Genomic DNA, 17,108 nt, shown 5'->3' with positions numbered 1-17,108 from the left:
GTTAGAACACACACTAGGGAACACAATTAACCCCTTGATCGCCCCCTAGTGTTAACCCCTTCTCTGCCAGTGACATTTTTACAGTAATCAATGCATTTTTATAGCACTGATAGCTGTATAAATGCCAGTGATCCCAAAAATGTGTCAAAATTGTCTGACGTGTCCGCCATAATGTCACAGTCCCGATAAAAATCGCTGATCACCGCCATTACTAGTTAAAAAAAAATTAATAATAAAAATGCCATAAAACTATCCCCTACTTTGTAGACGCTATAATTTTTGCGCAAACCAAGTCAAGTATGCTTATTGTGATTTTTTTTTTTTTTCCCAAAAATATGTAGAAGAATACATATAGGCCTGAACTGAGGAAAAAAAATAGTTTTTTATATATTTTTGGGGGATATTTATTATAGTAAAAAATATTTTTTTTTGTTTTTTTTTTTCAAAATTGTTGCTCTTTTTTTTTTTTATAGCGCAAAAAATAAAAACCGCAGAGGTGATCAAATACCACCAAAAGAAAGCTCTATTTGTGGGGAAAAAAAGGATGCCAACTTTGTTTGGTTGCAACATCGCACGACCGCGCAATAAAGCGACGCAGTGCCAAATCGCAAAAAATGCTCTGGTCAGGAAGGGGGTAAAATCTTCTGGGGCTGAAGCAGTTAAAGTAAGCTGTCTGTTCCTTGTGGTATTGTGTAAGAGTGCAGCTGGAACAAATGTGTTTGACTTATAAGGTATTGTGTACTTTTAAAGGTAAATAATGCAAAGGTGCTCTTTTGTAAAATTTCAGTCTAGTAATCCTTTAATTGTTCATGTATGTATCCCTTAGCAGGTGTTTTTATTTGTGCAAACTTTCCTGACACAAGTGTTTCCTTTTTATTTGCTATTTTTTTTTTAATACAAGCTTGAAGATGATGACAAACCTTTACTCCTCCTGGAAATTGAGAAGCTTGTTCCGCTGAGCCAGCAGCTTCAGATCACTGCAAGGACTCCAGTGCAGGGTAAAACTGCCACCTTCTCCAAGGTACTTAAAGTGATTGTAAACCCTCATTTTTTAAAAAACCTACCACTAAGTTTAAAATAGAAAGGAAAGGCAACATATTTGTGTATAGATATAAAAAAAAATTTTAAATACCTTTTTTTTTTTTTTCCCCTTTTTTTATAAGTGATCACATTCCCTCTGTTCTCAGTTGCATAGGAGCTGGGGGGAGGAGAAGAAACACACTGGTCTTCATAGTGAAGGGGGTGTGTGTCAGGATAAGGCTGATCATTGGGGGAGAGCAGGCAGAGTTTCCAGCACAGCTAGGGAATTGACCACGCTGTCTTCTCTTGCTTAGTGTGGTCAGTTTTTAATAGGTAAGCAGAGGGACTGCCAGGAACCAGGGATTTCACACAAAGGAAGCAATATAAAGAGAACAGGATACTTTTTCATACAATTACATGGTACAGCACGCACGTATCAGGAATATGAACTGTTGGAGTTACAAACACTTTAACCTTGCAACTAAAAAGGCAGATGCAGATAATTGCATTGCTGTATGTAACACACACTGTATAAAGCATTGGCAAACATAATTATGTTATTTGGGAAGACCAACTTAAGGAATTGAGCATCATGAGCTAGATATGCAAGTGCTGAAAACCAGTGATGCAAAATTTGTTTAGGCGTTTCTCTACAAATTCCACATTATAGCAAGGCCAGCGTAGTAGTAGCTTAGTTGCATAAAAATAGAGCTACCCAGATATGTCTGCAGCATTTGTAGATAGAAAAAAAGTTTTGCATGGATGTAGGTAAAAGTACAGTTTCAAGATAATGTCATACTGATTTGTAAAGCAACTTTGTGTGTTAAAATGTTTTTTATTTTACAGGTTGACACATGTATTCAAAAATCAAAAGCAATCATGATGATATTATCCCAAGTTCTTCCAATCTGCTGCAAATTGCTACGCAAGGTGAGGTTCCTTTCTGAATGCACACATCTGAATAGTGTTTTTGTATTTTCCATTTCAGTTACATTCGTGTTAGTGACACAAGAAGTGAGACACTGCCCTAAACGTTCAAAATGTAGGAAGCTAATACTCCTGTCAAATGAAAAACAAGAAAAACTGCACTCGTGAATGACTAAACATGTAAATAGCAGCACCACTAACGTGAGATATAATCGCATAAACAAGTAAATGAAAACAAATGTGTTGTGTTTAAATGTAAAACTAAATCAATAAAGATACAAATCAGTCCATGTGTCTTCAAAACGGCACCAATGAAATGCCTTCACAATATAAATATGTGCAAAAGTTCTTATTCACCAAGCTCCTCCAAAATGTGAATAAACCACCACCATAGGTTTGGATGTACTCTCACCAGAGTGTTGCCCACCTATTACGGGTGGTCATAAATCTCATATGCTCCATCCACGGTTGTTCCTCAGCATACCAAGAGCGGGAGGGATCATCCAACTGTCACATGGAAAACAATACTCCTCTGGTCTTGGATCGTGATATCCAGTGGAATGTATCAGCAAAGAGATAAATGCCCTGGAAGAAGTCCTATTGTGACGAAACCGGTTGGGTTAAGGCATCGTTTCCTGATATCATTTTTGGATTGAGCCCGTTGGTTTGGCTGATGATTTTTTACTCTTAATGCAATGGCATGTCAGTGCATTACTTGAATAAAACCTAATTTTAAGGATTTACACTATTTATCTCTTTTCTGATACATTCCACTGGATATCACGATCTAAGATCAGAGGAGTATCGTTTTCTTTGTGACAGTTGGATGATCCCTGCTGCTCTTTGTATGCTGAGGAACAACCGTGGATGGAGCATATGAGACGGCTCACGTCTACAGTCCCTGACAAAAGTCTTGTCGCTTCTCTATTTTGTAGAAACTTCTGCTATTACCTGACTTTTAATTAATCAATTGGTGTTAGAAATAGCTCATATGAAAAGCTAAAGCCCTCCCAAATGATGTTTAATGCACTGAAATAAATTAGTTTTACTGAAAAAAGATTTATCATTTAATCAAGACAGACAGGTCAAATTTTGGCAAGACAAAAGTTTTGTCGCCTATACAGAATTGAACAACTTTACTGAAAATCCAAAAATATGTCAGCAAATTAAGTAGTGGTGCTGTGAGATCCAAATTTAATATCTTGTATGACTTCCATGAGTTTGAAGGACAGCATCCATGCGGTTTGGCAAGGATTCATACAATTTATTGATGAAGTCATCAGGAATAGCAAAGAAAACAGTCTTGCATGCCTCCCAGAGTTTATAAATATTCTTTGGTTTCGTCTTCCATGCTTCATCTTTCATCCTACACCACATATGCTCAATGATGTTTATGTCTGGTGACTGGGCTGGCCAATCCTGGAGCATCTTGATCTTCTTTGCCTTAAGGAACTTTGATGTGGAGATGGAAGTATGCGATGGAGCATCATCCTGCTGCAAAATTTGGCCTTTTTTTATGGTTGGGAATATAAGAGGTAGCTAAGATTTCTTGGTATTTTAGACTATTGATGTTGCCTTCCACCCTGCAGATCCCTCGCACACCCCCATACTGGATGTAACCCCAGACCATGATTTTGCCTCCACCAAACTTCACTATTTTCTTGGTAAATCTCGGCTCCATGAGGGTTCCAGTAGGTCTCCTGCAATATTTGTGGCGACTGTGGTGTAATTCAACAGAAGATTCATCTGAAATTCCACCTTCTGCACTTTTCCAGAGTCCATCCTTTTAGCAGGCTGTGGCCCCTGGCAAATGCCACACGGTTTTTCAATTGTCTTTTGTTTAGTGCTGGCTTATGGGCATTGATTCGACCATGGAGGCCATTTCGAGACAGAATCCGACAAACTGTTCTGGTTGACACAGGGACTTCAGGTGACCAGGTCTCGTGGAGCTCTGCTGCAGTGGAAAATGGGCTGGCCTTGGATTTTCGAGCCAACAAACGGTCCTCTCAAGCAGTTGTCCTGCGGGGTCGGCCTGACCTGGCCTTGTCCAAAATGTCTCCAGTCTCTTCAAATCTTTTTTTTTATCCTCTGAACTTGATGCTGAGACACATTGAAGGTGTCTGCCACATCAGCAGTGGATCTGGTCTTCAGCCTCTTGATAATCAACACTTTAGTCTCCGGGTGAATCTTATGCATGTTTGCAGAGGTCTAGTGTACTGGTGTTCTTTTTATACACTCCTGAGACCTAATTGATCCATTATTAGTCACAGGTGAAGCTCATATAACAAGGCGACAACACTTATGTCTTGGCAAAAATTGACTCAATGGGCTTTACCAAGCTGTGAATATTAGAATACTTTTTGTCAGTTTCGTTTTGCACTGAAACATTATTACAAAAGCTGTTGGGATTAAAATGACCCATTTCTTGTACCAAAATCTTGATTAGAAATATATTTTAGCGGCACTTCAGGTCAATTTGTACACAAGCAACAAGACTTTTGTCAGGGACTGTATTTTCGGGGGGCAGAGTGGCACCCCAGTGCGAAACCCTGTATGGGGTTTCCTTTAGGAGGCGCCGCTGCACGGCAGGGGGCCCGATGCACGTGGCCGGCGGAAATCGCGCACGAGCACCATCACGGGGATTTGTGTGTGTAAACACACAAATTCCTGTGCTGTCAGAGGAGAGGAGACATGTCCTAGTAAGTAGGAACAGCGATATGTCTCCTCTCCTACTCAGTCCTATCCCCATACAGTTAGAACACACAGAGGGAACACGCATAAATCTTTCCCATAGTTTGTAGATGCTATAAGTTTTGTGCAAATCAATATATGCTGCTTGCGATTTTTTTTTTTTTTTTTTTTTTTTTTTACCAAAAATATGTAGAAGAATATATATTGGCCTAAACTGATGAAGAAATTTGTTTTTTAGAAACATTTTTGGGGATATTTATTATAGCAAAAAGTAAAAAATACTGTGTTTTTTTTCAAAATTGTCGCTCTTTTTTTGTTTATAGCGCAAAAAATAAAAACCACAGAGGTGATCAAATAGCACCAAAAGAAAGCTCTATTTGTGGGAAAAAAAACTTGCAAATTTTGTTTGGGTACAGCATTGCATGACCGCGCAATTGCCAGTTAAAGCAACGCAGTGCCAAATTGTAAAAAGTGCTCTGGTCAGGAAGGGGGTAAAACCTTCCGGGGCTGAAGTGGTTAACCAATTCCCGACCAGCCGCCGTGGTTTTACTGAGGCAGAATGGCATGGGTGGGCGAAACAACGTTGCCTTACATCGGGCACACGGCCGCCTAGGAGGCGTGCACGCGTCCCCGACGATCGGATTAATTTCAGAACCAATTAGTCTCCAGGTCCAGGCCAATGATTTCTGGCCTGGACCTGCTGATCAGTTCTGACGAATGAAGTGCTTCCCCTGCCTGTGTTTATCTCCCTCTCTGGAATTCTTTTCTGTTCCAGAGAGAGAGGACATCCAAACGTGAGTTGCACCAACACTACACTGACACAGTGCACGTAGGCACACATTTCACGCCCCCGATCACCCCCCTGATCGCCCTCCCCCTGTTAACCCCTTCACTCCCTGTCACTGTATCACCCAGTGCAGTGTTCATATTTTTCTTTGATCACTGTACTGGTGTCATTTGTGACACTAATCAGCTATGGGGTACTTGGTAGTAGGCCCAGATTGGTCTAGGGACCCCCCTTAAACCCCCCTGATAAAGGTTTAACCCCTTGATCACCCCGTCACCAGTGATCACAGTGATCAGGTGACGCTGGTTAGTTATTTTATAGCGTCAGGGCACCTGCCGTACATTACCCATAAAAGTTTAGCCTCCTGATCACCTGGCAGGTGATATCATACACCTCCCTTAGTAGTATTGTATCTGAACGGATCGATAGCTTTGATCTGATCAGAACTATATTAGTTTCCCCAATAGTTTAGGGTTCCCAAAAAAGCAGCGTTAGCGGGATCAGCCCAGATACCTGCTAGCACCTGCGTTAAGCCCCTCCTCCCAGCCCACCCACGTGCAGTATCAATCCATCACTGTCACTTACAAAACACTAAACACATAACTGCAGCATTCGCAGAGTCAGGCCTGATCCCTGTGAAGTTTTTTTTTTTTTTTGGTAGCGATTGAAGCAGTGGCTGACAGTCAGGTGCTCTTTTTTCCTGAGTCTCACTAGTTGTACCAGTAAATTTAGAGGCCAAAATGTCCAATCGAAGGTACACTAGTGAAGAGGCCTACACGTTTGAGCATGACAGATGAGAGTGAAGGAGGAACTCAACCATCTGAGTTTCAGGCTCAGAATACGAACCTGTAGACAGCAGCGTCACTACAGGTTCGTATTCATGTAAATGTTTATTGTAGTAAGAGAAAAATGTTTAATAAAGAATGAATTATAAAAAAAAATATATATATATATATATATATATATATATATATATATATATATATATATATATATATATATATATATATATATATTGGTCCACTGACCCAATTCACCATATGCCCTTGTTCTCTGCCTCCATGACCAGGACGCGATACGAGCAGATCTTGCGGTTCATGCATTTCAATGACAATGAACTCTATCGTCCTCGGGGTGACCCTGAATACGATCAGCTCTACAAAATTCAGCCCCTCGTAAACCACTTCAACCAGCAGTTTGCAGCCTTGTTTACTCCCGATATAGTTGTCTGCATTGATGAGTCCCTGATTACGTTTTCTGGCTGGTTGTCATTCAAACAGTATCTTCCCAGCAAGCGTGCCAGATATGGGGTCAAGTTGTATAAGCTCTGTGACAGGGCAACACTCTATACATGTAGTTTTTATGGTTTACGAGGGAAGAGATAATTATCTAGAGCCTGAGAACTGCCCAGACTACATAGAGAGCGCTGGTAAGTGGGACTTGGTGTCACCCTTATTCGGAAAAGGGGTACCACTTGTATGTGGATAATTATTAGAAATGTCACTTGTTTGAGCATGGAATTGGTGCATGTGGCACCATGCGATCTAATCGCCGGGGCTTACCCAAGCAACTTGTAGATTCTCATCTTAGGCTGGGGAGAGAGCCTGCTTGAGATGTAATACAGTACCTGACCGCGAGATTGTGTTTCCAGCGCGATCCTATCACGCTGGTTCTCGGCGACAGGGTGCTGTGCATGTCGCGCTGGCTCACTCATCAGGAAAAGAAAACTTTTTTTTTCCTTTCGCGATGAGTGACAGGCAGTGCTGACAGCTGTCTGGTATGAATCCTGAGGGGGAACACCGCGCCAAATTTTAAATGAAAAAAACGGCGTGGGTTCCCCCCCCAGGGGCATACCAGGCCCTTAGGTCTGGTATGGATTGTAAGGGGAACCCCTATGCCGAAAAATCAGCTTGGGGATCCCCCCAAAATCCATACCAGACCCTTATCCGAGCACCCCCCCCTCCTGAGCCGCACCAGGCCACATGCCCTCAACATGGGGGGGTGGGTGCCTTGCGGGCCCCCCCACCCCAAAGCACCTTGTCCCCATGTTGATGAGGACAAGTGCCTCTTCCCGACAACCCTGGCCGTTGGTTGTTGGGGTCTGCGGGCAGAGGGCTTATCGGAATAAGGGGGCCCCCAGATTCCAGCCACCACCCTATGTGCATGAGTATGGGGTAAATCGTACCCCTACCCATTCACCTAGGGAAAAAAGTGTCAATTAAAAAAAAAAAACAGTACACAGGTTTTAAGAGTAATTTATTAGGCAGCTCCGGGGTCTTCTTCCGACTTCGGGGGGTCTTCTTCCGACTTTTCCCGGCTCCCAGCTCCTTTGCCAGCCGGGGCCCGGTCTGCTGCGCTGTCTTGTCACCGCTGTCCCGTCGCTTCTTCTCTTCTTCTCTTCTTCCAATGTTGACACGACGCTCTCTACGGCTGGAATGCTGTGTGCGAGCTGCGGAGCCATTTATATAGGCAGTGACCCCGCCCCCTTGTGATGTCACAGTCCCAGCATGCGCAGGGACTCTGGCGTCATAAGGGGGCGTGACCCCAGAGTCCCTGCGCATGCTGGGACCGTGATGTCACAAGGGGGTGGGGTCACTGCCTATATAAATGGCTCCGCAGCTCGCACACAGCATTCCAGCCAGAGAGAGCGTCATGTCAACATCGGAAGAAGAGAAGAAGCGACGGGACAGCGGCGACAAGACAGCGCAGCAGACCGGGCCCCCGCTGGCAAAAGAGCTGGAAGAAGATAGCGGAGGGGCCCGGGAGAAGAGGCGGAGCACCGGGAGAAGTCGGAAGAAGACCCTCTAAGTCGGAAGAAGACCTCGGAGCTGCCTAATAAATTACTCTTAAAACCTGTGTACTGTTTTTTTTATTAACACTTTTTTCCCTAGGTGAATGGGTAGGGGTACGATGTACCCCATATTCATTCACATAGGGTGGGGGGGCCCCCTTCTTAAAGGGGGCTCCCGGATTCCGATAAGCCCTCCGCCCGCAGACCCCGACAACCAACGGCCAGGGTTGTCGGGAAGAGGCCGATCGTCCCCACCCCCTTTCCTGACCGTCTGGGCTGCGTGCTCGGATAAGGGTCTGGTATGGATTTTGGGGGGATCCCCACGCTGATTTTTTGGCGTAGGGGGTTCCCCTTACAATCCATACCAGACCTAAGGGCCTGGTATTCCCCTGGGGGGGGGGGGACCCACGCGTTTTTTTCATTTAAAATTTTGCGCGGCGTTCCCCCTCAGGATTCATACCAAACAGCTGTCAGCACTGCCTGTCACTCATCGCGAAAGGAAAAAAAAGTTTTCCTTTCCCGATGAGTGAGCCATCTCGGCGCTGGCTCCCACGATGGGGCTTGCAGGTGTCAAATCTCGCCGATAACTGCGCCGAGATTGACACAATATCACGGTCACCTACTGTAATTTGCTTGCTGTGAAGTGGAGGGATAATACGAATGTTTTTGTTCTGTCCTCCCTTCACGCAGACACGACAGTCCAAATTCAAACAGCGACTGGTGTTGTGGAGAAACCCCTCTGTGTCCACGAATACAACCTTAACATATACCTTAACGACCATTGGCGCCATACCTAATTTCCTGTAAGGCCAGACGCTGGTATAAAAAAGTGTCTGTATATTTATTCCAATTGGCTCTGCTGAGTGCTTATGTGCTATACAAAGCTTCAGGCCGAACTGGATCCTTCCTTAAAGCGGTTGTAAAGGTGTTTTTTTTTTTTTTTAAAAATAACAAACATGTTATACTTACCTTCACTGTGCAGCTCGTTCTGCACAGAGTGGCCCCGAACCTCGTCTTCTGGGGTCCCTCGGCGGCTGTTTCAGCTCCTCCCCGCAAGCATTCACCACCTTAATGCGAGCTCCCTCGCACGGTGGTGAGTGCTTGCGGGCGCGCTCCCGTGATACAGCCGGCGGCTATAGCCGCTCGCTGTATCACTCGGCCCCGCCCCCCGGCGCGTCGCGTCATCGGATGTGATTGACAGCAGCGCGAGCCAATGGCTGCGCTGCTTTCAATCCATCCACTGCAGCCAATCAGCGGCCAGGGTGAGCGGAGGAACAGATGTCGGGAACGCGAAGCTGACTTTCGAGGCGTCAGGTAAGTAAAACGGGGGGCCTGGGGGCGGCGGTTCTGTCAGAAGTTTTTTCACCTTAATGCATAGAATGCATTAAGGTGAAAAAATTTTTACCTTTACAACCCCTTTAAATTCCAGGAAGAAATCATCACAGCCCTTCTGTTTCCAGACGGTGCTGTGGCCCAACTTCCCAATCCAAATGCAGTAAGCCGGCTGCATGAGGCATTTTCCATATATCCTTCCTGGTACCCCTGCCCAAAGAAATCCCCAAAGGAGATGTCGCGTCTGCAGAAAGATGCGGATATAGGCTTGAAACCCGCTTTTATTGTTCCTCCTGTTCTGACCAACCTGGTCCTGCATTGGTGAATGTTTCGAACGCTACCACACACTAGTGGAGTATTAGCGTAGGTTAGAGCATTGCACAGTCCTAGGGCACACTTACACAGGGTCTCGAAAGATGAGATGGCCATCACATTTTGAGAGACCGTAATCTGGAACGTTTACAGTTTATATAAAAGTGCAAAAAAAACACAAAAACATTAAAAAAGCCAAAAATAGTTGTTGTTTTATTGTTCTATATCTATTGTTCTATATCTATTGTTCTATATCTCTTGTTCTATATCTCTTGTTACTGTATTTTAGAACTGTAGTGTTTTATTTTTACTATGTTTTATTATATATGCTTTGCAGGTATGGTATGTCTTACTGTTATACTGTAATGTTACTTTGTTTTATTAACCATCATTTGCTTAGCAGGTACTCCATTCAGCTGCAGCACGTGTTTATTTATTCTGACAGCAACAGCGTTTGTTTCCACGATACGTAAAGCCGTGACTCCAGCACTGTAGGAGGTGATTTCACCACCACAGTTAAAAAAAGCATATATGCCGAAGCATGGGGGGCAGGGGTGAAGGAGTGATTTGCTCCCAACAGGGGCAGATTGACCCATGCTTCTGAATATATTTTTTAGGCACAGACTGCATTAAAAAAATTAAGTTGTTTTATTGAGTTAATGTTTTATCACTACCATTGTTTGTTTTTCAGGTACGTCATTCAGCTGCAGCACTGATTTATTTATCTTGGCAGCAACAGCGTTTGCTCTCACGATAAGAAAATCAGCAACTCCAGCGCTGTAGGAGATGATTTCACTACCACAGTTTAAAAAAAAATGGTGCATGTATGCCCATCATTAGAAGTGGGTGGATGAAGGGCGGTATTCTAATGGTGGGCATACCAAACGATAAATCTTCTATCCCAACAGAGGGAACCCGAAAATGCAGCCGGTAGTTTCGCCAGCTGACCATAGAGCTGATCACAAACCAGATTGGCTCCAATCATCTCTATGGCCTAAGAAAGCGGAAGCTACGAGCATTTCATTACCTAGGTTTCACCGGATATATAAACAGCGCCATTGGGAAAGCATTTTATCACATCGATCTTGGTGCGGTCCGATGCTTTGAGGGCAGAGGAGAGATCTAGGGTCTAATAGACCCCAATTTTTTCAAAAAAAAAAAAGAGTACTTGTCACTACCTATTGCTATCATAGGGGATATTTACATTCCCTGAGATAATAAAAATTATACAAAAAATGAAAGGAACAGTTTAAAAATAAACTAAAAAAGCAAAATAAATTATTAAAAAAAAAAAAAGAAAAAAACCCTGTCCCCCCATGCTCACACGCAAAGGCGAATGCAAGCGTCGGTCTGTTGTCATATGTAAACAGTAATTGCACCATGCATGTGAGGTATCTCCGCAAAGGTTAGATCGAGGGCAGTAATTTTAGCAGTAGACCTCCTCTGTAAATCTAAAGTGGTAACCTGTAAAGGATTTTAAAGGCTTTTAAAAATGTATGTAGTTTGTCGCCGCTGCACGTTTGTGCGTAATTTTAAAGCATGTCGTGTTTGGTATCCATGTACTCGCCCATAAGATCATCTTTTTTATTTCATCAAACATTTGGGCAATTTAGTGTGTTTGAGTGCCTTAAAATTAAAAAAAAGTGTTTTTTTTTTTCCAAAAAAAATTGTGTTTGAAAATCTCTGTGCAAATACTGTATGAAAAAAAAAATTGCAACACCCACCATTTTAATCTGTAGGGCCTTTGCTTTAAAAGTAGACACCCCAAACTATTTGCTGATAGGCATGTTGAGTCCATTTTTGATTTTGCCACAAGTTTCGGGAAAAATTGCAATTTTATTTATTTTTTTTACACAAAGTTGTCACTAAATGAGATATTGTTCAAACATGGCATGGTTATATGTGGAATTACACCCCAAAATGCATTCTGCTGCTTCTCCTGAGCATGGGGATACCACATGTGAGATTTTTTGGGAGCCTAGCCGCGTACAGTACCCCAAAAACCAAGCACCGCCTTCAGTGTCTTCTTTCCAAAATTGGGTCATTTGGGGGGTTTTGTGCTATCTTGACATTTCATGGCCTCCGAAACTGTGATAGGTAGTGAGGAAGTGAAATCGCCATTTTACGCTCTTAGAAAGCCTGAAGGCGGTGATTCGTTTTCAGGGTCCTGTACCTGGCTAGACTCCCAAAAAGTCTCACACGTGGTATCCCCGTACTCAGGAGAAGCAGCAGAATGTATTTTGGGGTGTAATTTGACATATGCCCATGGCATGTTTGAGCAATATATCATTTAGTGACAACTTTGTGCAAAAAAAAAAAGTTTAAATTTTCCGCAACTTGTGGCAAAATATAAAATATTCCATGGACTCAACATACCTCTCAGTAAATAGCTTGGAGTGTCTACTTTCCAAAATGGTGTCATTTGGGGGGTTTTGTGCTAGCTTGGCATTTTATGAAACTGTGATGGATAATGAGGAGTGAAATCAAAAGTTTACGCCCTTAGGAATCCTGAAGGAGGTGTTCGGTTTTCGAGGTCCTGAGCGCAGCTAGGCTCTCAAAAAGTCTTACACATGTGATATTCTTATACTCAGGAGAAGCAGCATAATGTATTTTGGGGTGTAATTCCACATATAGCCATGGCATGTGTGAGCAATATATCAATTAGTGACAATTTTGTGTTATTTTTTTTGTCATTTTTCAATCACTTGTGACAAAAAATAAAATATTCAATATGCCCCTCAGCAATTTCCTTGGGGTGTCTACTTTACAAAATGGGATCATTTGGGGGAGGGGGGTGGATTGTACTGCCCTGCCATTTTAGCACCTCAAGAAATGAGATAGGCAGTCATAAACGAAAAGCTGCGTAAATTCCAGAAAATGTACCCTAGTTTGTAGACGCTATAATTTTTGCGCAAACCAATAAATATACACTTATTAACTATTTTTTTTAACAAAGACGTGTGGCTGAATATATTTTGACCTAAATGTGTGACTAAAATTGAGTTTATTGGATTTATTTTTTTATAGCAAAAAGAAAATATCTTTGTTTTTTTTCCTAACTTTTTGGTCTTTTTCCGTTTATATTGCAAAAAATAAAAATCGCAGAGGCAATCAAATACCATCAAAAGAAAGCTCTATTTGTGGGAAAAAAAGGACGCAAATTTTGTTTGGGTACAGCATTGCATGACCGCGCAATTACCAGTTAAAACTTCGCAGTGCCAAATTGTAAAAAGTGGTCATTGAGCTGCCAAATCTTCCAGGGCTGAAACGGTTAATGCATTCTCTACTTGAAGATAGAAAAATCTCTCAGATGTTGCTCCCCCCACCTTCCCTTTAACCACTCAAGGACCGAGCGTCTTTCTGAGATTTGTTGTTTACAAGTTAAAAACAGTTTTTTTGTTTTTTTTTTGGCTAGAAAATTACTTGGAACTACACTTTTTTTAATTAAAAAAAATAAGACAACAGTAAAGTTAGCCCAATTTTTTTTATATTGTGAAAGATAATGTTACGCCGAGTAAATTGATACCCAGCATGTCATGCTTCAAAATTGCGCCCGCTCAGGGAATGGCGACAAACTTTTACCCTTAAAAATCTCCATAGGCGAAGTTTAAAAAAATTGTACAGGTTGCATGTTTTGAGTTAGAGGAGGTCTAGGGCTAGAATTATTGCTCTCGCTCTACCGATCATGGCAATACCTCACGTGTGGTTTGAACACCATTTTCATATGCGGGTGCTACTCACGTATGTGTTCACTTCTGCACGCGAGCTCAATGGGACGGGGAGCGTTTACATATTTTTTTTTTTCTTTCAACTTTTTTATTTTTTATTTTTACACTGTTTAAAAAGACCTCAGATCTCATATTTACACTAAAATGCAATAAAAATGTAATTTAAAAAAATGGCCCTGCATTGTTAAGGAGATGGGTGGGGGCCATCTCCCCCTCATCTCTATGCCCAGCAAGGGTGAAGATCCGATCACCTCTGCTGCTGCCGACGGCTCCGGTAAGCGGCAGAGGGCACCGGAGCGTGGCGGCCCTTTCCCGCTGCCGATAAAAGTGATCTTGCGGGAATTCCACCGAAGAGACCACTTTTATCTGAAACCGGACCGCTCACTGAAGAAGAGGATACCGGGGTTATGGCAGCTAGCTGCTGCCTTAACAACGATACTCCTCTTCAAAGTACCGACATAGAATGACAGTGGGCGGTTCGGAAGTGGTTAACCACTTAAGCCCAATCTCGATCCAGCACTGGGCCCATCTGTAGAAGCTCTTCTCCCTACTCTCTCTTCTCACAGGAGACTCTGCGACAGTGGGAGCCATTGGCTCTTGCTACTCTCAATCAAATCCTATGTGGAGGCAATGGGGCTGAGCCTCGCTGTGTCTATAGAAACACATAGCCTGGCTCCGGATCGAGCCTTCACGTCTGACCCCATAGCATGTGCTTTGCTCAGTGATTGCAGTATTCTAGTCTGCATCTCCCCAAGGTAATACTTAAAATTTGGCCTGTTAGTGGGTCCCCTGAGGACAGTAGTTGAGAACCACTGCTCTAGACAAAACAAACATTTTAACCCATGCAGTACAAGGGACGGTTGAGTTCAACCTAGATCTGAGTCAACTGCAGTAGAAAAAAACGCAGCACTCCAGGCTGGCTGTTTTATCTGACAGAGCTGTATAAATATCAGAAATAAATGGACAGATAGATGATTGGTTTCCGTGCCAAATAATTTGTATGTTTCGTCTGTGTATTTTGCAGTTTGTCTGCATTTCAGGTTTAATAAGACTGCAGAGGTAGATATTGGGACTGAAAACTTGACTTTAGAAATTAATGCTCCAGGTTCCCACCTGTGCCAGTCGGTCAAATTGGTTGGTCATTTTTAGCAGAGACCCTGGGATTCAATGCCTAGGTTTTTATGAGAGTTAGTAAAGTATTATAGCCCCTCTTATGACTAGTCATCAATATATACAAGTTAATGTGAGTTTGACCATTCTAATATGCTCTTGTACCCTTGTATTTAGAACCTCTCTGCATTTTTTTTTTCTATTTGGTTTTTGAAAGCTGCTTTTTCTTGCATAAACATGTGCATTTACATGTATAGTATAACTATACAATTGCAACAAAAACATTTGTGTTTATACTGATATCTAGGATTTGAAATGCACCTTGCAAATTGCCATGATTTGCACCCTGTTGCCTTTACAGATACCCTGTCACTAGACTTTAAGACTTATCAGTAGAAATGAAGTACTACCTACACCGAATATTTTTCAAGTTAGAAGTAAAGCAAGGCTGTCCATATCATTTTTTCTTTGAATTTACCAAAACCATATAATATGAGGTCAATTTGTATGCAATCAGGAAGGCCCTTGCACTACATAGTTGACTGAAAATCTAAAGGAAACTTCGTAGGAAAATTGTATAATGTATGGTCAGAATAAATTTCATAGGATTAACAGGGACCCCTCACCCCTCTCCAAAAAAGTGCCAAATGTGGCAGTGGAGGAGGAGAGGATGCAAACAAGCAGAACTTTCTCTTTTGGGTGGAGCTCCACTTTAATAACTGTGTCCTAACAAGTCATGTTTCATTTTTGGAAAATGAAATTTGGGTGAAAGAAAAATTGTTTTAAAATGTTTATTTAAAGGGCTCTTATTCCTGAAACTCTGACTGGTTAGTGGTACTAGATAATTAGAAGTGGAAACGACTGATCAGTTAAAATGAAATGTTATGCAACATTGTATTTATACAAGCTGGAAAGAAGCACAGACATTCGATCTCATTTATAAATACAAATGCTTCCAATTAACCAGATTTAATTTTGCAGTGTAAAGCAGGCAATGGATGCTATCGATCCACTCCAACATGGAGAGAAAACCGGCTCCAGAATATTGCTAATGAAGATGGTCTAGAAGGGAAATCGGTAGAAGCTTTTGGCGTGAAGTCTTTGGAGCACCATGTAGCTAATCTAACGTTTTTAGAAAGCAAGTAGCAAAGCATCATGCACAATGGAAGGGCCATATGTTGGACACAAGCAGTTTCCTAAAACACCTCTGTGGAAGCAGAATCAGATTACTGAACTTGTGTGAAGTCTATTTTTTGTGTTTTAATGCTCCTTCTTTATTGGTACCATTGTACTTTATACAAATTTGCAATGTCAGGTTGTAATGTCTTTATTAAATGTGAATGTTTGCATTTTATTCTACTCACCAATCACATGGTTCTAAGCATTGTCAGAAACTGTTGTGAATGTCTTAATGGAAACCTTAACCCAAAGATGCTGCTATGGTTTGTATATGTGTAATATGCAGAAACAAAATGCAATTCCCATCCTTTAAATTTGCTGTTAAGATTTTGCTGTCAACATTTTCTCATCTTTACTGGGTTGCTTTTTCCCAATTGTACTGTACCCATTTATCTGTTCTGTGGTCTAAAGCACTGATCAGCTCAAGTGAAGGGCTGGCATTATGTCCTATTCACAACAAGGAATAAAATGGCACACTTTACCCACAATTACAACCTGCACCTTGAAAGTTTTAAACTAAAGTGTAAAAATGCTGCTGGATTCTTTAAATTTGTTGAAGATTTTTTTGGAGAACTATTTTCTGATTATGCAAAGATCTTGGTCTGAAGAAGGATGTTCAGGCTTTTAGCTGCTTTGGGTCGGCAGCTGGAGGGTACCCCAAGGTTTATGTTGTAACCCTTGTAGACTCACCCTTTTAAATCTTACATGTAGGATTTGAGATGCATGTCAAAAAATGTATCTTTTCTCAGAATGTATACCATATTTAAGTTTCATGAAATTGTAGTTTTTTTTACATTAACATTTACAATGTAAGATTCTATTTTTAAAATAAAATTCTAATGAACCTTTTGTTTGAGTGTGGTATTCTTCCTGTACAGATTATTCTGCTGCTAACCTGTAGAGACTTCATTTGGAGTTAAATGAATACTCATTTGAAATAAGAAAAAATGATGCAGGCTGCCATCACCTTCTGAAAAATGTATTTGTTTGGCCACCAAGCGAATCCAATGGCTTCAGTAAAGTCTAATTATTAATGAGCCTCACATTGGATAAGTGGTGATAAAGTGTAGATGTTTCATCTTTACTCACAATATAATATTAAAATTGTAGTATGCACACTTGGGGGTCCTAATACAAAGAATTAATGTTTCTTAATATAATTGAATATACAATTTACAAGAACATAAAGTACAGAAAAGATATGCGTGGCAGTACATGTAATGTTTACAAG

The 17,108-nt window shown here is 41.7% G+C and overlaps 1 protein-coding gene across 1 annotated transcript in view; it reads left to right on the top strand.

Moving 5' to 3' along the window:
* CTNNAL1 (catenin alpha like 1) overlaps positions 1-16,726 on the top strand; it is a 448,383-nt gene extending 431,657 nt beyond the window's left edge. The window contains exons 17-19 of the mRNA XM_073630832.1: positions 902-1,021; positions 1,867-1,950; positions 15,680-16,726. Coding sequence (XP_073486933.1) covers positions 902-1,021; positions 1,867-1,950; positions 15,680-15,844 — 369 coding nt within the window. The 3' untranslated portion in view covers positions 15,845-16,726. The remainder of the gene's footprint in view (positions 1-901; positions 1,022-1,866; positions 1,951-15,679) is intronic.
* The last annotated feature ends 382 nt before the right edge of the window (positions 16,727-17,108 follow it).

The sequence above is a fragment of the Aquarana catesbeiana genome, linkage group LG05, assembly GCF_042186555.1.
Source record: "Aquarana catesbeiana isolate 2022-GZ linkage group LG05, ASM4218655v1, whole genome shotgun sequence".
Taxonomy (NCBI): Eukaryota; Metazoa; Chordata; class Amphibia; order Anura; family Ranidae; genus Aquarana; species Aquarana catesbeiana.
The sequence above is the reverse complement of the archived record's forward strand: the minus strand, read 5'-3'. Positions and strand labels throughout refer to the sequence as shown.